This window comes from Anopheles coluzzii, chromosome 2 (genome assembly GCF_943734685.1).
Source record: "Anopheles coluzzii chromosome 2, AcolN3, whole genome shotgun sequence".
NCBI classification, from domain to species: Eukaryota; Metazoa; Arthropoda; class Insecta; order Diptera; family Culicidae; genus Anopheles; species Anopheles coluzzii.
The window spans coordinates 27,521,312-27,546,063 of NC_064670.1; the positions used below are offsets into that span (position 1 = coordinate 27,521,312).

A 24,752-nucleotide genomic window follows, 5' to 3' on the forward strand; every position below is an offset into this window, starting at 1 on the left:
TCTAGCGGAAGGTAATAAAAGCCTAATGGAGGAGAATGTTGTGATGACATTTTTTATATGTTTTTCCTGATGTTTTATCAAAATGTAGGTTTTTATTAGACAAATTGAGCATTTTTTCATTATTATCAGAAGAAAAACAATGCCAAACAAAGCTTACACACGTGTGCCCGTTGAAAAATGCTACCAGAAAAGGAATTCTTGTATCGCATAATTCTTGTACCGCATAAAATGACACAAATACTGAGAATATGCATCCGATTTCACAGCAACTCGTTGCGTTGTTTGCTAGAGCTGAATGTAAGGATTATTTGCTATTTCCTCTCGTGAAACCAACTAGCTGGAGCATCTTGAAGCAACATTTCTGAGTGGTACCTCTAACGGTAAAGAAAAGGAGCAACAGCAAACAAAAGCAGTACTCGTGTGTGCGTACAACTAGAAACACAAGTCTGCATCTGAATGCAATTTCACTTCGTAAAGGCGTGCGAACGTCATAACCCTAACACTGCATATAACATCATAAACTCATCAACAATCCCTCTCACGCGGGAGCACTAAGTTTGTAGCATCATTATATGACTCTTAACTGGCAAACCTTCCCTCCCACCTAAGTTCTCCTGTGCCCACAAAGTGCATTGAATTCAAGTTGACCCGCTTTTTGGCAACGCTGTAGTTGCTCGCTCTAGTTGGGTTCATAGATGGTGTAAATTTTCCTTCCTACAAACTAGAACCTGCCGTTAACACTTCAGAGCTTGATCCTTCTGTAGGTTTCTAGGTAGCAATATGTTGTGGATCATGTGCACCATTTCTCTGTATGCTGCCGGCAACGATGATGATGCTCGACCGAAAAGCTCATAGAGTTACTTTGTGTGTGAACCCTCTAGCAACATCATCCTTCAGCTTGCATTCTGCCGGAAGTGTGTAACGCAAATTAGGAAAGTTGTTGATTTCATCGCTTCGTGGGGCATTCAGAAAAGGAAATTATTGTTCTGGTTCTGGTTATGGCGAAAAAGTTGTACTGCACTTACGACAGCGCACTGGGAGGGTTTGCCATTTTAATTGAGTACAATCTGCGATAATAAACAAGTGCATGTACAACTATCCCTCCTACTTTATCAAAACCCTATCGACGTATGTATAATAATTCCATTTTCTCGTCTCTCTTTCCATTTCCACCCAGGCATGGCACATTCCCAGAATCAACCGCGGTTAAAGATCCTGCCCGCATCTTCCGTCCAGCGGAAACCGGTGGGCCATTCGCTGCTCTTAACCTGCCGGCCGGAAGTTCCGGACACTAATCTTATCTCCGATCTCAGATGGAACGACAACCGCAACATGACCATTCTACCGAAACCGTAAGTATTGCCTTGTGTTGTGTTAGTAGAGAACGACTCTTCGCGAAACTCGACCACTGAACAGTTAAACTGTTTCCTTTGTTTTCTATTTGAGTGCAAGCAGTTGCAAGCTTTAAACTGTTTGTGGCAGAGAAGAAAGAAGCGAAAAGGTGCATCGTTTTCGGTAGCAATGTGAGCTAAACTATTTGGAACATACCAGTTTCCATAAATATTTTCTATAAAACTTATGTGTAATAGACTAAAAAAAGAGACATTTGAAAGGTAATTTTGCTTGGGGTTGTGACGATCATTAGAAAAGAGATATTCATATCTCTTGGATTTAACTTAATACATTTCCTACCAATATTTTGCTATGGTGCGCTAGTATCCGGTCGTCCTCCTAAATCCAAATGCTAGTCTGCTCTGGTACCATTCTTTTACTTCCCTCTCAAAACAACCGTCTCCACCTACTCTATCATCGTTTTTCTCATAGTTTTGGTTTAACCTTTTGTTTTTCTTTAATGATTTATTCCCGGTGTAGGATGAACTATTACTATCCTCTGTACGATTCGAAAGGTCGTAAGCTTCCAACGAAGTAAGTTTCACGGTTTTCCAAATCGCTAGGCAAATGGAATCGAACCCCCTTGTTTTTGTTTGTTTATTGGCGCTGTTTCTGTTTTCTCTTTCCATGCATTTTAGTTGGTTTGCGTTGTGTTATGTTTTTATTATCTTTCTCTCTCTCTTTTTTTTTTGTTTCTTAACAAATCATCTATCTACTACTGCTCTTCTTTTCCCTCACTTTGCATCATGTATAGTTTTGTTTTCATAAACAGTTTCCTTTGCTCTAGTATTACGACAAGACAACTTATAGTCTTTTAGTACTTCTTCACTTATTCACACATACAAGGCCGTCGTCGGTACGTTCCACCATATGCATACTGTACGTAATTAATTCCGTCATTTTCGTCAGACCCCATCTTAATTGAGTTTAGCTTTTTTTTCTAATCATATTATCAACTAAAATGTAGCGTTTCATTCTTATTTACGTTTTGGTTTGGTTTCTGCTGTAGCCAATGCACCATCCGCAATGCTCTTGCTGTGTACTACACAACACAGACACACACACACACTGCTCTTCTAATCGGTAATACCTAATCGTTAATGTGATTTTTGCACAAATGCTGTCCTCTTGCTATAAAATACATTTTCACACAGTGGGAAACTGCTACCCTACTGTGTAGCATCATTATTCTGCTGCGACACCCACGAGGAGCTGTCCCAAGAATGCACACAGAGTGAAAAGCTGTGTGCGATCACAGCCGGGCTCTTGTTTGCCAACTTAATTATAACTTCCTATTGTGTACAGAATGTGTGTGTGTGTGTGTGTTATGTGCGAAAGGAATGTGGCATCGAAAGTAGTAAACCTAATTTAGTGCGATAGTGTATCCCCTTATCTGTCTCGCATAAAATTCCCTTTTTGCAGTGGAAACTAATTTTCATACACAACTACTGGGCGGTCCATCGAGTGCAGCGAGCGCGCTGCTCAAATTCGTTGTGGATAAACCCCAACAGCGCTGACGGTTGCGTACCCGGCTTCCAAATTGGCTAAAGAGTGAGCAATGTACGCCCCATTCATTACCAAACATCATGCCGTGCTGCGTTTATTCATTCACACAGCAACGGTCAATTTCGATTGCATTTGCATCGTGGCAGCATGCTGGCTGGCTGGCTGTTTGGCTCGGGAACCAACATCGTCACTGAGTGAACGGGTTTGGTACAGTCGTGGTACCATCGTATCGGTCATTGCGCTTAAACGATCTAAAATGACTAAGGACAACACAACTCATATGGCCTTTGCTTGGGACGGACAATAGTACGATGTAGTACATGTCCTCCTGCTGCTGAGCCTCATGTCCTGCGCCGCACAACAGTATGCTGATTATGTACATACTGATTCTGTTTAGGATTTTGTGACTTCAAACGAGATCCGTTGGTAGCTAGCTATTACCGATAGAAGATGTATTGGCTTACATTGTTTTCATGATATTCTAGAAGTTAATTATGCATCACAATGTTGGGCTTGCGCAAAGATTCCATCCTCTGTACTTAATAAATTTGCATTCGAATGCTCAATTGACGCTTCTGGCAATACATATTGTACTTGAATCTTGAGCCAAAACAATTAATAATGTCTTAGCTACAATTTCCATTTCCGGTATGATGTATTAATACATCAATTGAGACATTATAGTGTCCTAGGTGCACTTGTCCGCCTGTAACTATGTACACTGAACCCGATGGAAATGCTGACCAAGCCTAGCCAACGGTTTGCTGAACGAGTTTGTTGATAGTCTGCAACTTCGGTGCTCTCATACACACGAACCTTAGAAGTACTAATTTCAAAATGTAACAGCCTTCCTCTCGTTACCGCTTACTTATCCTTCCCAAGGAACGCAGTTGTGATTGATTTTCTGATACAGAATCCTGCAACATTGCACCAGGCTCGACAAAATTAGCATAGTACGAAGCGAGTGATTTGTTTGCTTTCTCCCTTCAGTGCGCACTGTGTATGTGTGTGTAGCTGTGTGTCAAGACAGCTAATCAAGACACTATCCTATGGCGTACTATCTCCAACTTGATTACCGTCTATCACGTAGCTAAACTCTTCACCGCAGTGCTCATGGTTTTGTCATATCGCGTGTCGTTCCATTGTAATGCGAAAGCCATCTAACACCGATAGTAGGAAGTAGGAAGTAGTAGCTCGCACGACACATCACCCCACAGCCACACACACACACACACTAAAGCTAAAGGCAATAATCCTTCCGTTACACCATGTTCCTCATCTTGAGATGCTCGCTCGCTCCCTCTTTCTCAACCTTGTAAGCACCTCTCTTACTCACACTCCATTCTACGTCCGATACGCTCATACGTGCTAACCGAACCGTTGCCCAAACTTATTGACCGGTGGATCAAACTCCACTTTCGTCGCGCTGGAGATCTGTATATGTGTGTGCGAGTGTGTGTATATGTGTGTGTGTTCCTAATAATAACGCGTTTGCAAAATTCAATTTCTCTGCCCCTATCTTTCCAGAGCGGGCCAGTCATCGCCGCTGATCTACACGGAATCGATAGCGGGCGGGACGGCGCTGGCACTAATCTTTAACTCGCTGCAGGAATCGATGGCCGGGACGTACTTCTGTGCCGCTTCCTACTCCGTCACCGAAAAGCTGAATGCCGCCGTCGTGGTGGAAACGTACGGTAAGTGGTTTTTGGCGTGCCTGCATGCCGTCATCGTACGCGTGCTTTTGTCGTCAAACAGTAGGCGCTCTCTCCCCGGGGGGAGCGTGCCTGTAAGCACAGTGACTTAACGTGTAACGTCGCGTTCGGATCGATGATTGTTGGTTATTTTTGTGTGAAGAAATCATTTCTTCCACGTATTGTGCTATGACACGCTGGTAAATGACACTTGTCAAGGTCAACAAGATGTGTTGTGGACGGTCATTTTTCTGAACATTCTTATGGAATAAGTTTAATTGCAATCACTGTTCTGAAAACATCATTCCCAATAATTGATTTGCTCGTTTTGTTTGCGCCGCTTTCCAGTTGCCATCACCTGGAAGGATGCTCCCACGGATCAGCGACCGCTCATGGGTACTGACTATATTGTGCGTTGCGAGGTAACCGCCAATCCGCCGGCAACTGTTGATTGGCTTCGAAACGGTGATCAGGTAAGCCAAATCAACAATTCTCTCCCAGCATCACCATCATCATCTTCCACCCCGTCGCATATCTAACCCAAATACGCTCGGTTCTATGTCCCAGATTAAATCCAGCGGTCGGTACGTAATCGAAAACCGGGGCCTGCTTATCAAAAACATAACCGAGGCGGACGATGGTGTGTATACGTGCCGGGCGGCCGTTATGTCGACCGGTGAGCTCAAAAATCGTGAGATAAGAGTCGAGGTGCAGATCATGCCACAAGTACAGCGTCTCCCGCTGGTCATGGATGCCGTCGAGGGACAATCGTTCTCGGTGATGTGTAATGCGACCGGTAAACCGGTGCCCGAGTTCCAGTGGATTAAAAAGGGCACGCAGCAGAATGCGGCTGATTTAGATAGGTACGTTTCGGGTGTGTGTGTGTGTGTTTGGGTGGGGAATCTGGGTTGCGTGTGATTGTCATTTTGTGCGCCATTTTCGGGCTATCTTTGGTGGTGAAATGCATGTTTTAATAATCGCCAGCAACCATTGGTGTGCTTTTCCTGGGACAGATTTTCCGTCAACTCCATCACTGGCCAGCTCGATATCAGCACGGTGGAGCAGCAGGACCACGACAACTACGCCTGTATCGCTCGCAATCCGGCCGGCCAGTCCGAGTCGGTGATGAAACTGAACGTGTTAATCCGGCCGAAAATTATCGAATTTATCAACATCACTGTATCGGAGAATGAAGAGGCCGTGTTTGTGTGCAAAGCGTTCGGTCGCCCCGCGCCCGAGATTACGTTCCGCCGGTACGGCACCGTGGAGGAGTACTCCATCGGTTTGCAGGTCAGCGACGATCGCATCATACTGGAACAGTCGACCGACGACGAGAAGGGCGAAACGGTCGGTACGCTGCGCATCTCGAAGCTGGCCACCACCGACGACGGTCTGTACGAGTGTATCGCACGCAACCGGGGCGATGTTGCGTTCAAGGTAGGTCACATTACCGTCGAGTATCGGCCAATCTTCGACCATCTGAAAGCGCTACCGCCCGTCTACACCTGGGAGGAACGGCCGGCCAATCTGAGCTGCTTCGCCCAAGCCATCCCGAACGCCACGATCGAGTGGCGCTTCAACGATCGCCGCATACAGGATCTGTACGATCAGAACCTGCGCATCGAAAACGAGGGACTGCGCAGCGATCTGATCATTACGCCGCGCGACCGTCGCTACTACACGGCGTACAAGTGTGTGGCCAACAACAGGCTGGGCAGTGCGGAGCACATCATGGAGCTGCGGGAGGCCCGCATCCCGGAAATGGTGCCGCAAGCGAAACCGCGCATCGTCAGTGCGACCTCGATCACGTTCGACATTATGGCACCGCCGGTCGAGCCCGGCCTACCGCTGACCGCGTTCTCCGTGCAGTGGAAGGAGCAGTTCCAGAGCGATTGGAACTTTGCGCTCAACCGCACCTGGTCGCCCGACAGCCCGTACATTGTGGAGGGTTTGCGGCCCCAGACCGCCTACTCGTTCCGCTTTGCCGCACGCAACGTGGTCGGGCTGAGCCAGTGGGGTGCGTACGTCGATCAATCGACACCGCGCCGTTCCGAACCGGAAACGCCCCGGATCCTGCACACACCCATCCAGGATGAGGAGGAAGACAGTGACCCCATCGTGACCTCACCGTACGCGGACCATTTCGATATGCGGTGGAGCATACCGGTGGACAACGGTGAGCCGATCGATATGTACCGCATCAAGTACTGTCCGGTAAGTGGACCATAGGTGGCGAACGCCATGAGCGTCATAATTTTGACAATTTTTTTTTCCTTTTTCTGTATTCATCGTACACCACAGGGCACCAAGGTGAACGGTTACTGGACCGAGATGGAGGAGCACTGCATCGAGCAGGACATTGCGCGCATGACCAACTACGAGATGCGCAGCCTGCAGGCCGACACCTACTACCGGATAGAGCTGATGGCGCACAACGCGATCGGCTTCTCGAAGCCGGCCCACGTACTGATGAAGACGGCACGAGGTGAGTCCGACCATTCCCTAGGCACTACCTATGACGTGTATCCGGCCGGTTTCGGTGGCTTTTCGTCGGCCAGCACGCTCGCCGGCTCGCCTACGGACGTTACTTTGCTGTTGTTGACTGTTTCGTTTGTGTGTAGATTTGTGTTCGTTTAATTGCTTCGATATTACTATACCTACTACTACTACTATTACTACTACTATGCTACTGCTGCTATTTTGGCTAGTTGCGCAAACGTTTTATCCGTCACTGGGTAACATGTTGCGTGATTTTATTTTTTTTTTGCTTCCTGGCCACAAGTGCTGCCAAAGGGGGGACGTACCACAAGCCACCCCTTTCCGTGAAGTGACGAACGAACGAACGAAACGCTGTCAATCGTTTCCGATGTTTGAAATTGGCGTACCCTAAGATAAAACAAATTAATTTGTTGACTCCAAAATTTCAAAGCCACTCACTGGCTGCCCGGAAAATAAAACGTTTTTTGTTTTGTAGAATTAGACACTCAATTGGACTGTAAACATTGGTTGCTTGAACAGCGATTTTTATCATCATTTTATGCACCGTGAATTATTTTTCACTTAAAGATCAACGAACGATCGTGACAGACAAAAGAAGAAGAACAAAAGAAACAAGCGAACTGACTTGCCCATCATTGTATGCTCGTAGTATTTAAGCGTTTAGCAAACTGTTAATTACATTCTTTACTATACAAACTGTGTAATATATAATTCGTAAAGTAAAAAACAAAAGACGAGTGCAGCTAAACAAAACAAAAACTCCAATTACACACGATGTATTGTATTTTAAGATCGTTTTTTTGCTCTTGCTATCTTTCCATTTTCTCAATCTTTTTTAGTAGATATATTATCTTTTAGAATACCTTGTTCGACAACTCAATCGCTAATTTGTGAATGCGTGAATCTCTTTTTCGTTCGCTACGAATTATACGCTTTACCTTCAGTTCGTTGAATTGAACATGGTTGAAAATGGTGTACGGGTTTTACATTGCATTGTTTTTCGTTCCGTTTTTTTCCGTTCCGTTGCAAATGAATAAAATACTGTCGTAAAAACGAATCGAAATCATCGAAAACACGTAACAATTTGGACACAAATCTGTGCATTGCATATATTTAGAACGAATTTAGCGTTAGTTTTAGCGCTGTGTGTGCACACGCACTTCACGAAATGCAACTCCTTACATAAACAAATAAGAGAGCTTAATTATACAGGAAAAAGTGCAAACGCATCGCAGTCAATCAAAAGCAGAATCATTTACCGAAAGGCGATAAAAATGGAAGGGAAATATGCAACGAGTTAAGCACAAGATTAATACAAAACTGCAGCAGAAAATTGGATTGTAAAACGTAAAATTATACTCACATTTTGATCGGTGTCTAGCTAACAACCTCCGGACTTTGTAAAATGCACAACTTTAAACGTGTTTGCATCAAATTTCATGCAAATTTTTCAAAATGATTCTGCAAACTGAGCACATAAAAGTGTAAGAAATGTAAAGTGTAGCTAAAAACTGACGATAACAACACAAAGAAAGTGTACAATGTTTAGGAGACGAATTAGAGACAACGGCAAGTAATAGCAAAACAAATGGCATATAAAGCACGGGAACGCTCGTTAACACATACACAAACAGGCGCGTCTGATAGCGCACACTGCAGACTGCTAATGATGATGACGGACGGATGCTGGTTTATGCTGTTATCAGTTTGGCGATCTATTCTCATTTTCTCACCACTCACATTCTCACTCTTTCTTTTCACTTGACGCCCTTGTTATGTTTTTTTTTTCATGTCGATCTTTCATAACTTTTAAAGCTTTTCTCACTGTTTCTCGTTCTTTTCTATCTTTGTCTGTCCGTGCTGTGCGGTTTTACACACTCATCTCTACTACCTTTCGCTAGCAGCCGTGTCCTATTGTAAGGTCCCCATTTTACTGACGCAGTCGTGTTGCTTCCTTTAGCTTCTCACAGTTGTATGTGTGCGCGCGCGTGCTTGTGCGCGATGTTGCTAAATGTTTGCATTCTTTTCGCGATGCTGTTAAGCATCACTCTACCAGCGAGTGTACTGGCTTGATTGAAATAATTTTTTCGCATAAAAAACTTTTCTTATAACGCGTGTGTCCGCACTCAGTTGGCGTGTTTTGATGTTTTCCCGCTATCGAGTCATGATGGTGCTTGGTGGCATCGTTTTACACTAAATGAAAAATTCCCTCGTTCTTTGCTGCGAGCTTTTGCGAGCTTTTTGGTGTCGCATTCCAAGCGGAAGATTTTTGTGCGCTCTTTTTTTTCACTTTTCATCTCGTAGTGCGTCTAGCAATAATACATTATTACCACGTACATTACATATTGCCCGCGCGAGGAATGCTCTTTCAGCTCCGTAGTGTGTCCGTACACAGTACCTTCCGCTCTCACTTAAGCAAAGGCGGTAGAACGCGCGCAAGGCGGAGCAACATCGCCCGAAGGGGCGGCAGGCAGGGCCCGAGGATCAAGGATGCACCGAAATCCTTCGTGATAGTTTTTAATTAGATTCGTTTTATCCTCTTAGAAGTTTTGTATTTAATTTCGTTTTAAAATGCGCCCCTCCATCTCACTACATTCGTCTCGTTGCGCTCCGTTCGGAATGTTGCGCTTTTGTGAGCGGATGCCGGGTAGTAGCGATGATCGTGGCTCGAAATGTGTGTGTGTGCACACCGGTATAGTAGTACATAAGGTAGGGAACAGAGCAGAACAGAGAGCGAAGGGAATACAAACTGCCCCTTCCCGTTATCATCTTTTCGCAAAATGCTCACTCGTGATCGGAACAGTGTAGAACGGAAATTCAGTGTGGAGAATGCAATGCGTGCAGTAGTAGGTGAAGTGGCCCAATGCCAAGGGAAGAAAAATAGCGATGCATTCGCAACAAGAAACAAGAAAGGACGATAATAAATTTAAACAATATTTTAAACAAACAAATTCCGCCCTGTTTTCTCGCTAACCATTGCTTTTCCTTCGTTGTTTTCGGTTCACTGTTGTATTATGTTTGTTTTATCATCGCGTCTGCTGAACGGTGAGAACAGGAAACGCTAATCATCTATGTGTTTGTTTGTGTGCTTTTACGATCGATGTTTCTTGTTGCGTTAGATTTTCGCTAATTAAACAAATTAAACAAAGTTTGCAACAAAGGGGTAACCATTCGCCCTGCTTCCTTCGGCGACGTGTCTAATTTGATTTCGCGTTTCCTGTTCATCGCAACATAGTCCCCTCCCCCCTCACCAAGGAGGGACCGCAAGTTTTATGTTTCGTGTTTTATTTTCGCAAAAAAGTTGCCATTTTACTTTTTCGGTTCCAACTGGGGGGGGGGGGGGGGGAAGCTTTCTTCTTTTGCTTTTCGGAATTTCAATTTACGCCATTCGATTCTCTGTAGTATGGTTTTGTGCACTCACACAAAAAATGCTCTCTAACGTTATGCTATGCACACTCTCTTTATTGCTTCCACTTTGCTTCGTACATTCTCTTCATTTCGCCTTCTTAGGAGCTGGTGGCGTGGAGTTACCATTCCAAAACAAGCGCTCCAAGTGTGTTTGTAGTCCCATTTTTGGCGAAAATTAATTTCCGGCCACTAATATCCGTGCAGCCGTGCTGCTGTGCCGCTGCTTCCCTTCATCCCTTTCTTTGTCTCCCTCCTATCTCCTATCACGAAGGGCATATCATTTAAATGAGCATCAGTAAAGACCACACCCGTTCACATCTCCCACGAGCGAGCGAATCAAGCATCATCGCTCGCCACCACCATACCCTTGCTGTTAAGTATCAACCCGATCCGAGTCGTGGGTGTTCTAGGAATAGAGAGTGCGACTCCCTTTTATCGACCAAAGCGTCTCTTGTGGGAAGGAATTCAGTTTATTTGTGCGCGATATTGTTTATTTATTTTATCGCCCGATAGAACGCGGAGTTTATGGTAGCTGGGGCCGGATGGCCTGGCGGCTTGTGGCCATTTCACCGCAATCGAATGGACGAAGACATTTTTGCACTCATTTGTGCACGTTCATTTGGTTCTTGCCGCCCGCCGGCATGACGATGCTGACATAAACACAGTTAACTAAGTTGCAGCGGAATACTTTGTTGTATGCCCGGCTAATTGTCGCTTGTCGCGCTTTCTACGCGATCTGTTTTAACGTGATAAAATGTATAAACGTTAGATGCCCGTCAAACGATAGAGTCTGCTTCCCTTGCGCCAAGACTTAAGTTAAGCAAATTGAACTAAATTTTCCAGCTCTACATTTTCTAAAATAAGCTACTTGTTTTCATTAGTTAGGTATTACATTGTTCTGTGTCACTAGGCAGTAGTTTAGAAGCTTTTACGTGTGTAGTATAATACTTTAAAAATCTATGTAGTTTACAAGTACTTTTTTTTATTAATGTTATTCAATCGATTTCAATAATGCTTGAGCTAAACAACGAAATACCTCAGACAATAGGACTCTGAACAGTCGCAAAAATACATAACACGGTTAATATAAAACCTCACTGTAACATATTTTATTCCCCTAAATTTTAATGTCGGTGTAACTCCATTTGTATCGTAGTGTAAAATCATAACATTTTGGTGAATATCTTTTCTACTATTTTCTTGTGTTTTGTTTCTCCTCATTAACGATGTGAGCTCGTTGAATAGGACCAATTGGACTATCAAAATTTAAAATTTAAAACAAATACAATTCCAGTTGGAAAGTGAATTCTAAATTCTAATACTATCGTTAGGAGAGATAATGCATAAGTACACAAGCACCGAGAAGGTTTGGAAGAAAACTGCATTATTGTTTGCATGTTGAACCATAGCGTTTCTATGTAGTTATGCTACGTTCCGTACCGTATTTCACAGCAATTTATCGCGATCACAACACAGCGTTAGCGAAAGCAAATAACCCACACACCTGTTACCATGTATTGTAGCGATATATATATACAAATCCAATCCAAAGCCAATGTAGCAAAAAGTAGAGAATTGGAATCAATAGGAGATGATCACTGATTCAAGGATAAACTATCCTTTTTTCTTTCTCTTATTGTTCCTCTTTCTCTCTTTCTCTCTTTCTTTCTTCTTTTTCTCTCCCCCATAACGTACGTATCTTCGCCTCCTTTGGTACACGCTAATCTGCCGGGCGGGACGATTCCCCGATCTCCTACTAACTTTCATCAACCCCTATATCACGGGCATATCAACGTGTGTGGGTGTGCTTTTGCGTGTGTGTATGTGTGTGTGTGCCCCCTTCTACCATGCATAATATTGCACCTTACCCCCCGACCTCACCCTCCTGCTCTTCGCCAACGCCAAACAAACGTGTTGGGGGGGTGATGGTGATTGGATTTCCTTCTGTAGATAATTATTACACTGGTGGTAGTGCGAGTGTGCTATTGTGCAAAGGAGGAGGATGCACCGATCGTTGGTGGTGGTGGTGTTGGTTGTGTTGGTCCTTCATCCTTACAGCTCTGCCAACGGTGGTAGCCACGATCAGTGCCAGCATGGAGTGTGGTAGTAGTAGCACGTCGTGTAGCAGGATCTGCTCCACTACCAGCAACAGGAGCAACCGCAGCAACAGCAGCAGCAGCAGCACCAACATCAGCAACAGTACCACCAAAACACCCATCGATAGTAATGTTCGCGCAGAGCATTGTCATAGTACCAGTAGTAACAATGGAGTGATTTTGAAACGATCGATTTTAGAGGGTAGTAGTGCATCGTAAGGATTATTGTAAGTTAGCTAATGACGATCGGTAATGTTCAATGAACAATCAATGACGGGGTAAATAATACTCTCCCAGTGTTCATTTCTCCGTGCGAGAATGGGAAATACGTCGGAACTGAAATAGCTAGGCAGAACTAGTAGAACAAAAATGGATTACAACCCTCAACACGATCTTGAAGAACCAACGAAAATAGGACGCAAAAGAGAAGGCGGTTGTGTTTTGACTGTTATCTTTCTTTTTTTCTTTTGCTTTTGATAAACTGATATTGCACTTTAAAGGTGAGCTGAAAATCTGACTAATTTACACGTAAAAATTAACGAATCAACCCACCTTAAGCAGATTGTTGTGCATCTTGTTTTTTTATTTGATTGATATATGATTATCGAAAAACAACATAAAAACAGTGATCAATGTCTAGGCACTGTGGTTTACAGACTACTTGTAACACTCAGCCCCATCATCTGCTAATTGCATTCAGGTACATATACGATTTACATACCGATGTTGGAAAACTCCTACGATCCTTTTTACAGGAAAGTTTTGGATTTTTTTATAAGTGCTATAATAGTACTGTATTTCTTATTGATATGTCATACTAATTTAGAAGAAAAAAAAACTTTCAAAAAGTATATCATACAAAACGCTGCCCAAATTAGCAAAACAACGAAACTGCAGCAGTTCCGAATTAATGTCTCCGCGCCAAGTATGTTTTGTAAAGGTGAGTTAAAGTCCCCATTTTTTCTAAGCATTTTGCTTTGTTATTGAACATCTGTTCTAGCAAACCGGTGAATGGTTACTTCAAACTCTTTTCAAAAGCGCCTTCCTACTACTACTACTCTCTATTTTGTTCACTAACTTTCCAACGGAAATTGTTTTAACATTGATGCTTGATGAACCCGAGTAGCTATAAATAATAGTAAGATTCTTGATTTTTAAGACGAAAAAACCCTTTTTGCTGTATACCAATGAAACCATTCTTGTAAAGCATTGAGACTGTTTAACCCTACCGAACGTTTTCTTCTAAACGATGTTTTGTTAGTTTGCGTGATAACAACAGGGCAAGAAAGAATGAAATACAGAGCTGCAGTAGACGCGAGATAAGGTGGAAGTGGGTATACTACACCCGACTGTGTGCTTTCCGCAACTGTTACTATTTCTCACTATCTGTAATAACAAAATGAGCTTAATTACGACTTTAATCTCTGTCATTTGGATGCATATTTAAGAGCGAAACTAAAATTCAAAATCAATCGGAAAAAAACGGCTTTAGTGTGAAAAAGGGATTCATTTCCAATGCCTTGACTTTATTGTGAACCTATGAATTTCTTCGGCGATTTGATAGCGTTGCGTTCTTGCGTTTAGAACGCGCGCGACGGAAACGATGCGAATGGAAGGACGGCTCTATCTAGCTGTAGAGCATCAACTGTTATTGTATGTTTTATGTTTAACCGATCGAACTATATAGACGAAATATAAGCATTAAAGTAGACAATTGGTACAGAAGAAACAATGATCAAACTAGCGTGTGTACTAGCGAGCGTACAGAGTCGATATAACAATAGTGTGTAGATGTGTTAGCTTAGTGCAAATGTTTATTACAAGTTGAGTTGTTCACGATGTTGAGTTGTTGCAGACACTGCCACCTGAACTGCGTTCGCGCTGCTCATCGATTTACCGAGAGAGGCTTACATTGAAGTCAATTTAAGAGTAGTAGATCACTTTGTTGCACCTCGGTGAATTACACACTGCTCTTACGCTCATCATGCATTAGTGTGGTGGTAGAATATACACAGTTTTGTGATACAACAACAAGCAAGGGCAGGCTCAATGCGAAGAAAGCAGCAAGCAACATACTTTTCATTTGAAATAAAACGATGGGCATTATTAACCAAATCGATTCCTTCGATGTACATACGTCAGTATCGTCAAACAGTAGCTGTGTACATATATTCACTGCCAATAGTGTTTAATTCCATATTACCATGAGAGATAATTCTCAGAAATCATTAAAGCTCAATTTGGATTCAACTGTTTAATTTTGATTCCAATTTATTGCAATCTTTAGCTTTTCGTACCTCCAAAACTTTGGTGCAATAAAAGCTAATGATTGAGCATGGAAATAATAATTTTTCATTTGTCCTGGAAAAGCAAACTAATGTTGAAATAAGCCGATGTGGTTTGCATGTGAACGGTACCACGACGACTTTTAAATAAAGTCAGTGGTAAACACTATAAAAATAAGGTCAAAGGTCAATGGGAAAAAGACGATAATACAATTATTATTCTCACTCTCATCACCAAAACATTCCCATTGGAATTGAACAAGTTTATGTTTGTAAGATGTTTTTTTCCTGCGCTTTTGTATCCCTTTCTCAAAGCCACATTATGTACATACGATGAAAATATGGTGCACCAAATGACGATAATGGTAAGCGCGTTGCACACCTATAACGACAATAAACTCTTGTTGTTTTGTTATTCAAAACGGATTGCAAGTGAGCATATAGATAAGTGGTTTGATTCCTTTTCAGCAGCCAAGCGTGTTCGTCATGCTGGCAGCGAGGGCAGTTAAGAAAGAAGGTTTTAAGTTCCTACATTACTGCGTGTGTAGTCACTTTAGCTCGAAAGTTAGTAAGAGAAAGTGTGTAAAAGTGTGGTTCTGTGAGAAAATGAGAATAGCGTTGTGAAAAGGAGTGTCGAATTTCACTACAACGAAAAATATAGAAAAAAAAGATAATCAAAATCGTTCGATCTCGCGCGAATAAAAAAACATTTCCCGAGCTGATTCAGTAGCAAAATTAGTGAAAAAGTCAACTACAGTAGAAGGTCAAATGGAGAAGAATGTTAAAAACCTGTTACGCAGTTGTAACGCTTTTTTCCGCACAGTGTATGCATACCGAATGAGCGAAGCGAATAGCAAAAACCAAAATGTGTGGAAAAAGTCAACTAAAATGGAATATCTTTGCAAAAAATGGTGACGGCTTGTTATATGTGTGTTGTGTATGCGTTTGTTTTTGGAAAAAAAGTCTTTGTAGATGTAACTATGCTAGCCTAACCGATTTAGATAAGATAAAATCAGATTAAGAGCTCGCCAGAAGAAGATGGTTGGATTGAAAATTATAACAACACTTAGCTCATGTAACAGACGCGCGTAGGACGAGGGGTGAGCACGTGTGTATTCTGCTTGTACATAACCAGAGGTTCTAGTGGAAGACCATTATAGAGAATAACAATTAATTATATTCGTAGCTGTGGAATGGTGAAACCATGAAATAAAATCAAACTACATCATCAAAACCGTCTAACTAATAAAACACGCACACACATACAAAACAAAGATATTTTGCTGTGCTGTACCTATCCACTAATTTGATTGTTATGGTGACAGACAACACATAAAACCATTTACTTATAAACTACATACTGCCCACCTACAGTGTTTCCGCTAAAACTGATATTAATTTCTTTGCCAAATTGAGGGAAACGAAATGTAGCACAAGAACACGCAAAGCGGCGCATCTAACTCCCCTCCTTCCATCTGCGAGAGGTTTGTGTTTGTGTGTGTGTACGTGTGCGTTTGTGTGCCTAAAAGCTTCTTCCCATCACACCTACCATCCTCTCATATATTTGCCAACGCTTAGGGTCCGAAAACGAAAAGGTAATTATGCAAAATCAAGTTTATTTACCCACAAACACAACACCCCAAAACGAACCTAAAACTTGTTATAGCGTTCTTTGTAGCACCCCTAAGTCCAAAGTTTAGTTTACAACGTTTTGTTTCTGTCTTAGCTATATCACCGAACTATATCTAATCACTTGTTCTAATAGTTTTCAAAAACCAAGCGTTTAATTTTCACCAACCACCATACACTTACTGGAACACAAACTGTTCTATCTAAATTCTCATTTTTCTTGCATCTGTTCTTCACTCTCACACACTCTCTCTCTCTCTCTTCCTCGTTCTCTATGGCGTTTTTATTAGAATTACTCAAACAACAACAAAAACTTTCAATTACTTAACCATTAAATAACGAAATTACTTCTTTCCACAATAACTTTGGATGAATGGTTGTAAATATGTTCTGTGTGTTTTACTTGTAGCAGAATGTCCGTTAGAATTGGGGAAAAAAACTACATAAAGAAGAAGAGCGAATTATTACATTATTACCATCTCAAACACCCGTAAACACCAAAATTATTAAAAGCGAAACGATGCGTTCTTGGCAGAGAGCCATATTTTAGACGAACTAAATTCACTTACTCAACATAACCACCAAACAATAACACATAGTAACAGAAATCGTTACAGTAGCTTGGAGTCTACAGGACAACCAATTCACCAAATTTAAAAACACTCACAATCAAACTTAACCACAGGCAAATCGCTAGAAAAAAAAGCAATTCCACACACCAAACTTTCATAGACCTTCAGAGGCAAATAACAATACATGCTCATCAATTGGACCACAGAAAAAAAACTGCTTCAACATCATTGAGAACAAAAATGAGTTAAGAACTCAAAGAAAAAATAACATCACCACACTGTCATTACACCACAACTCCACCACAACTCCACCATACGTGCCGTGCGTGTATGTGGCACGCGTTTACTTACGCAAAACATTACTCAACGTCACCACCACTCAGCTTGGAAAACAGGAAATAAACTCCTAAGCATGTCGTTGCGTTTGTGTGTATGTGTTAAATTGTTGGCTTGTTTTGCATGAATGTAACCTTGTCGTTTTGTTATTTTTTGTTTATCTTTTCCTCAACATTTCATCACGCTCATTTACTAAGAAAAACGGCTCCTTGGGGGCGCTTAAGTGGTGTAGTGTGATAAGTACACTTAAACGATTTGCAAACCACCACCATCACCACTACCTGCACAAAATTCATCTCTCTACTCTCCGCAAAACGGATGCAAAATCGGATAATTGTCTCTTGTGCCTTTGTGAAGAAATTTTATACACTTACTTTCAAAACGTTCTTGCTGGGACAACTGTTTTCTTATTCCGGTTTTAGCTAATCGGTGTTGAAAAAGCTGTCCCTGCGCTGCTACTGTTTGCTGCAATGTGGAACATTACATTTTTTTTTGTTTCTCGATCGATGTTTGTAGCAAAACTTTCTAGCAGCACGGTTTCTTGTTAGCAATTAAGTTTGATCTGTAAATACGAAAGGAGTTTGTGTGTGTGTTGGCAACCTTTACATGATAATATAACTTACATGTCTTCTTGCTTGTGAATTCTTCCTTAACTTTCTCTATATAGCGAATGTGCTTTTCCGTTGGTTGATCGCCTATCTTTGTTTCTATTCTGTGTCGTTTTCCTCCATTCCCGATCTGCCACAAGCTATTCACGTGCGCATCCTCCTTCTTCCTTTCCCGTTGCTCTAGCGGAAACTGCTGTATACAAAGCTGTTAATTCAAATAACATCACCCTTGGGGGGGGGGGGGTCATTCTGCTTAGTGTATAGTGTATAGTGTATACCGGGGGACGGAGGGGTGCATTTCACTAACCGACGATGCGACCCTTTTCTCAACCTTCAAAAACCGAGAAACTAATCCTGCTCTCTGTGTTCTGTCTCTTTCTTAACCGTTTATTTCTCCCTTCACGACTCATCTCATCTTATCGTCCTGGGCCGACTGCGCTTTGGGAATCGTCATGGCAACGCACCACCCCACACAGGTATCGATGTGGTGCTGCGCGTTGACAGTCCAACGCTGTCATCGGCTGCGGTGATCGGTATTGTGATTGGATCCGTCGTGCTGCTGCTGCTCATCGCCGATCTGCTGTGCTGCGCGTTCGGTAACCTGGGCATACTGGCCACGCTGTGCCGGAAAACGAAGCGATCTCCCTCGGATCTGGACGACGAAGCCAAGCTTGGCAGGTAAGTTATCATCTCCTTTCGAGCCTGTTCACAATTCCCATTTCCCTCCTCCCCCAATTTCGGTGTGGTTCTTTCTCTTACTCATCCATCACCATTCTTCTTGTGGATAGTTTGTTTTTTGTTGTGTTGTTGAGCTATTAAACACATGGTTCAGGGCCAATTTTGTCTCATTTTAACATATTAACACCTCCTTTTTGTGTTTGTGTCGTCACAATCGCACTGAGCAGCACAGTGAAAGGAAGGATCCCTACACAAACTATCTGCAGGATCCTTGCTTTCAACTCTCTGGGCGCTTGTGATTGGCTGTAAATTAACATACGTACATTTACAACACACATACACTCGCAAAACAACTATTGTCCCTTCCTTTTTCATCACACCGTGCTATTCTGTTCTTTCTTTTTTTTCATCCTTTCTCCATGTTGCTCCATGTTCCATGCTCCACAATTTGTACATTTGCTGTGTGTATGTGTGCGTGCGCGTGTTTTTAACAATTAACATGGTTCACGGACCCACACACCACCACCACCACCACCATCACCATCAATTCACACTCGCGCGTTGTGCAATATCCGTCACATCATCGTTTTGACGCGCTGTACTACACGTGGACACGTCTGTGCGGGCTGTGTCCTGTGACGACGCGTCCTTGTTTTCTATTGACAACATCCCAATTCACATACACACACACACACCAAAACAACCGTAACAAAACAAAACAAAAACTCCTAAAACAAATGTCCCCGAAACAACGACCATATTTACACTACCATCATTCTCCAACCACCGCCACACAACCACGTGTGTCCCGTGGTGTCGTCCGCTTCGCTACAATACAAATAACCACAACCAAAGTCTCTACGGTTGGCGTTTTCCGCTACCCTATTGCAGTGGCAGTCTGATCAAGGAGCGTCCACCGTCACCGTTGCCGCTGCCGCCACCGATTGTAAAGCTGGGCGCCACCACGCCACTGTAAGCCTTCGCACTACACTTTTCCACCTGCCGCATGCTTTTCCTCTGCAGCCAAAGTGTGCTTAGTTTCGACGAGCGGGAACGAATATGCATGCACTTTTGGTTTAGTTTCGTTAGATTTTTTTCATATTTTGTTTTGTTTTTGCATGCAATTTCAAACTTGATTTATTTGTGAATTTATTACAATTTATTGTGAGATTTTTCTTATCTTTTTTTTCTTATCTTTGTTTGCGTATCCGTTGTGTTTGCCCTTTGATGATTTCAGATTTTATAAAAATGAATTGTTCATAAGGTCAATATTTTATACCAGATTTTGTTTAAATAAGCTGTATCCGCAACCTCACAATCTCCGATTTATTCCCTGTCTGGTGCAATATGCAAACATTCACACGCACACATTTGAATAGCACGAAATTGGAGCACTCCTGTGCGCACCCTTTACATATTCAACGTTCTTGTTGCTTACGAATTTTTAATTTGTTTTAATAAGGGCAGTTTTTGCTCGTCGAATTTCTTCTTTCATCATATTTTAATCTAGATCCTATCTTGTTTTTTTACGATGAAAGTATCACAAAAACCTCCCTTGCTTTTAAAAACTCATTCTCATTAAAAGCTACCGAAGCAGCAGCATTTTTTGCATCAGTTACCCCACTTATTGCATTGCATTAAACTTGAAAAAAGTTTTGCTTGGTACGTCTACCCCTATTCCTCATCATTCTTACCTCGCACATGCACGTACACACACACACACGCTGTGCGCTTATAATGCAAGGTGAGCTCTGCATATCCCTTTGCTTGTTCGTGCTAATGCAAATTTGCATCCCCATATGCTGCGCTGCTCCTCCGTTGTTGTACCTTCGTGCACAAAGCGAGTTTGGAGATTATTTTTTCCCCCCATTGCCACACTAGAATATACATTCTACGGCATGTTCAAGCCCCGTAGCGTTTAACCCATAAAAGGGGTTAAATTGAATTTTAAATGCATTCCGTTGGGTTGAACTGTTATTCGTATTTTTTTTTATAATTTTCCTCATTTACCCTAGTCTAGTTTTGAAGTTTTTCTTTAATTCGTCTATTTTTACACCACACATGCGTTGCATTCCGACGGAAAAAGAAGCATTAGTTTAAATTTTTGAATTCATTCCACAACACACTTTGCAAAAACTTAACTAAAAACTAACCAGACACGCTATGTGTAACATAATACACTCACAGCCATTATCATTAACGGTACAGTGTTTCATCAATCCATTTGATTGGTTTTGTAGCTGCATGTTGCTGTATGATTTTAACACATTATTTAAAATCGCACTTTTCGGTAGTTTATTTTAATGGTTATAGCGCTTCTCCTTATTCGCTTCATCTGTCCATATACTCTCTCCTGCCACTACTAATGCAATCAAGCTCTTTCGAACGTGTACCATTAACCCTTCTTCTACATTGTTTCTTCCCATTGTGTTTGTGTTTTGTTTCACTTTGCAACCCGTCATCAAACCAACAAAAAAAAAACTACAGGGAAGACGAAAAGCAACCCCTCAACACACCACAACAGCCCGCTGCATCACCGCTGAAGGTAAACTCTTCCGTCGAGTATGATGGGCGCGTCGTACACTCGCGGAGCGGTGAAATTATTGGCAAAAATTCGGCCGTGTAATTCTGCGGATGCGGACCCCGTTTTGTTCTCTTTTGTGGAACCCAACAGCAACTACTACAGCTATTACTATTACTCCGCGTCCCGTGTTCTCCTCGCACGACACGATCCCATGCGCGATGGGCGGTGTACCGCCATCATCATAACCGGCGTCGTAGTCAGCCAGGAGCCAGGTAGGGGAGGGTAGAAAGAGGACAATTAACTATTGCTCTCGTAAGATCATAGCTATTGCTATACATCGCTTGCAGGATGAAGCGTGGGAGTTGGACAAAAAAGAAGGACATAAAATTAAAAAATTACAAACCATCCGTGCCACGATTAGGTCCGTTTTGTGGGGAGTAAAAAGGGATGTAGCTACGTATATACATTTACAGTACAGCAACAGGACCGATGCATGATGACGCATGTGTATGCGAATGTAAACGAACTCACAGCCAGAGTGGCCATCCCAATCGGCCCATTGAGGTGGTAAGGGAGAGCATGCGTAAACCAAAACTAATTCATTTAGGCCTCGTTGTAAGACCATAAACCCGCATAAACTGAACTGAAAACCGCGTGCGTAAGTGTAAGCGAAAAGATTGCAAACAAATTAAGCTATATTTGGGTAAGAAGTAAGCTAATGCAAAACAGGAGAAAGTAAAACCAAACCCAAAACCAATTAAAGGCAAAGGTACAGGAGTTCGAAAGGAAAGGAAATGAGTACATACACACACACACCATGAAAGTATTGAAAGCGAGACATTTTGTGTAAAAAAAAATTAATGCTACTAAAGTGTGCGTGCAAAACACTGATACACAGAATTTAAATACAGCTCTAGAATATTTAGTGTCAGCCGTAAACGCCCTCCCTCACCTATCTCCCATTCGCCCTCTTCCCTCTGTATTAAGCCATAAGGACTAAGGAGCATAAAATCAGCATTCGTAGGTTCGTAAGTTTCGTAAGCACTGTTCTACTTACTGCGGCTTTACGTCTCTTTGCGTATCGTCTGTGTCACTCATATTGTGTGCTGCAGCCAACATACAAAACAAAAGTGCGAAAAGAGATTCTGTTTTTTTTTCTGTTGCCGTTTGCAGTTTTGTGCCTCTTATTTCTCCACGTTCTCAGTTTATTCGAATTACTTACTCGCTATACCCGTTCGTGATGTGATAATGTATAGTCGTGGTGGTAGGCTAAAAAAGGTATGAGAAGTATGCGTAGAAACACAGGAACAAGCAGAGGAGAGGGAGAGCCTTCGTCAAGCGTAGGACAAAACAAAAACCCAAAATGCTAAAATAATTAGACTTAAACAGTGTGTAAGGTTCATATAACGTACAACAGAAACAGCATTAATAGCACGTGCTCGATGTTGTTTGCGCCATTTGTTTGTTTGCATTGTTTTTTCTATTCGTTTGTGATTAGAGGAACACACACACACACACACACACACACACACACACATACTTACACGATGCATTATTGCTCTTTATTGAGATATGGTGCCTCAATCTGAATGCTCACAGTGAAAATTCTTCCTTTTTTCGAAACCTAGCGACAATGTGTGCTTTTACACTGTAATCGTACTTAGAGCTAAACTGATTTGCTGCTACTTTTATGTACAACCATGCGAATAGAACGTCCACCTGTGCTCACCCGAGTGCTCAGTGAGCGTCCTATCAAGCGCAAACAATGAACAAATCAAAGATAGTTATTTAAGACGGAAAAGGCACGCTCTAGCAGTGATGGTGAGAGAATGCAACCAATACAAGGTGCGTTTAGTTAGTATTTCATGCTCATTTCTGTTCACCGTAACGCGATCGGCCCTATATAATAACCTTAACCTCGTCCCAACGTGTACCACCAGCAAAACTGCAACCGAAACAATCCAAACCTGACAAAAAACAGTCGCCAAATCTTACAGTATAGAGATTATCTTTTTCCTAAATAAAACAATACGACTTGTAGTGATGGATACCAGCAGAGACGATTTTGCGCGATTTTCTTTACAAAAGAGATTTCATTTTCACGCGGTTCGTTTCGGGGACTCGAGGTGTCCCAAGGAAAGAGGAAACATGTACAATTGCTGTCTATTTTCTCTAAAGTGCTACACAAAATATAGCAATTACGAGCTCGTGCTTTTTCCGTAACGATTTTTGTATATTAACTTATGTGCTTTCTTAGCGACACTTAATAATCTACACACCACTGTCCCCCATATCTCCTCGCGACCGTGCGCAATCTGTGCTTTTCACAACGTAAACGTAACGCAAAGAGCGTGTTACGCCAGTTTCTTTCCGTTAGACACCGAGGTGCTGTATCCCGGTAGGTTTGCTTCATTCTGTTCGAGTACGAGTTTTTAGTTTTTAAGTGCGTTAATGCGCACGGGCAGCAAAGGTAAACTTACGTTCTATTTACGAAGTAATGCAATGCAACCATTTATATGAGTACTATTAATTATGTATATTCGGTAACTGTGTAATGGACGGCAAGCGAAGGTAACAAAAATAAAGCAAAACAAATACATTTTTTTTACTCAAACTTTGTTTGAGCTTGCTCAGTGAATGTTAAAGTAGTGTGCTACAAGAATGATGACCGCTTATTAGTTCGGGGAGTGTAAATTGCTCTTCTGTTTGTATATATTATTTCGTCTCTTTACGTGTTTTCGCTTTGCGTGTTTGGTGTGAATGAGCACTAATTACCTTCAACTAGTTTACAAAACTAAAAACTAGAAAACAACTACCTGATCCGGGCTGATTAAAGTTTATATGGTCCCGCGGGTTTTACTGCTGTGTTGTGCCTTATCTCTTACCATTACCATTTGACATATAAAACGGTGGAAACCCACAACCCACCTTTCGAATGAAGGCTTTTGCTGAAACTGATTTTTGCGTTTCATGCTCCTTCACCACGGCGACCGCGGTTCGTGACCTCGACGGATATCGTAAACGCAGAATGCACTCCATAAGTCATGCAAAAATGAGGCGAATTTTCCCTCCGTGCTAAAACGATTATCGGATTTTCCTTTCCAAATGACCCCAAGTCCTCAAGGTTCGTGTATGTTGGCGTGTATTTCAACTTCAAGTATATCGCTTGAAGCAGTGGTAGTATGTGTGATTGTTTCTGTGTCTACCAGCAGTAGCAAAACTTCAAGTAGCTTTCAAGTTTTCCGATTCCGTACTCAACTCGGGCAGAAGTGCTCCTTCCCCCCCCCCCCCCCCTCCCGCATATCGACCAAACGCGCGAAAAACACTCGACTGATTCTGCTTGCGCTCGCCGTTGTGTTACTGTGCGAGCAGCAGGGATAATAAACTAACTTACCGCAAATGGGTACTGGGAATAGTGCAAGAATTCGCCGTTTGGAATGTAGAATTGGGCAACTTTCCAGAGGAGAATGAAGTTGAACGTACCTTCGGGAGAGAGAGAGATACTCACAGCAAATGTTTGAAAACCAT

General features: G+C 42.3%; 1 protein-coding gene across 13 annotated transcripts in view; it reads left to right on the forward strand.

Moving 5' to 3' along the window:
* The window catches only part of LOC120961053 (fasciclin-2), a 56,856-nt gene extending 32,999 nt beyond the window's left edge, over nt 1-23,857 (forward strand). For 7 of the 13 annotated variants that reach the window (XM_040384634.2, XM_049607903.1, XM_040384632.2 and 4 more), the window contains exons 3-12: nt 1,178-1,352; nt 1,873-1,926; nt 4,426-4,592; nt 4,938-5,062; nt 5,157-5,452; nt 5,603-6,803; nt 6,891-7,074; nt 18,499-18,700; nt 19,556-19,672; nt 21,188-23,857. In XM_040384634.2, the coding sequence (XP_040240568.1) occupies nt 1,178-1,352; nt 1,873-1,926; nt 4,426-4,592; nt 4,938-5,062; nt 5,157-5,452; nt 5,603-6,803; nt 6,891-7,074; nt 18,499-18,700; nt 19,556-19,672; nt 21,188-21,326 (2,660 nt within the window). In that variant the 3' untranslated portion in view covers nt 21,327-23,857. Of the gene's footprint in view, nt 1-1,177; nt 1,353-1,872; nt 1,927-4,425; nt 4,593-4,937; nt 5,063-5,156; nt 5,453-5,602; nt 6,804-6,890; nt 7,075-12,446; nt 16,129-18,498; nt 18,701-19,555; nt 19,673-21,187 lie in introns of those variants that run through there. The other 6 variants (XM_040384635.2, XM_040384639.2, XM_040384636.2 and 3 more) reach the window with 6 other exon arrangements.
* Nucleotides 23,858-24,752: the final 895 nt, after the last annotated feature.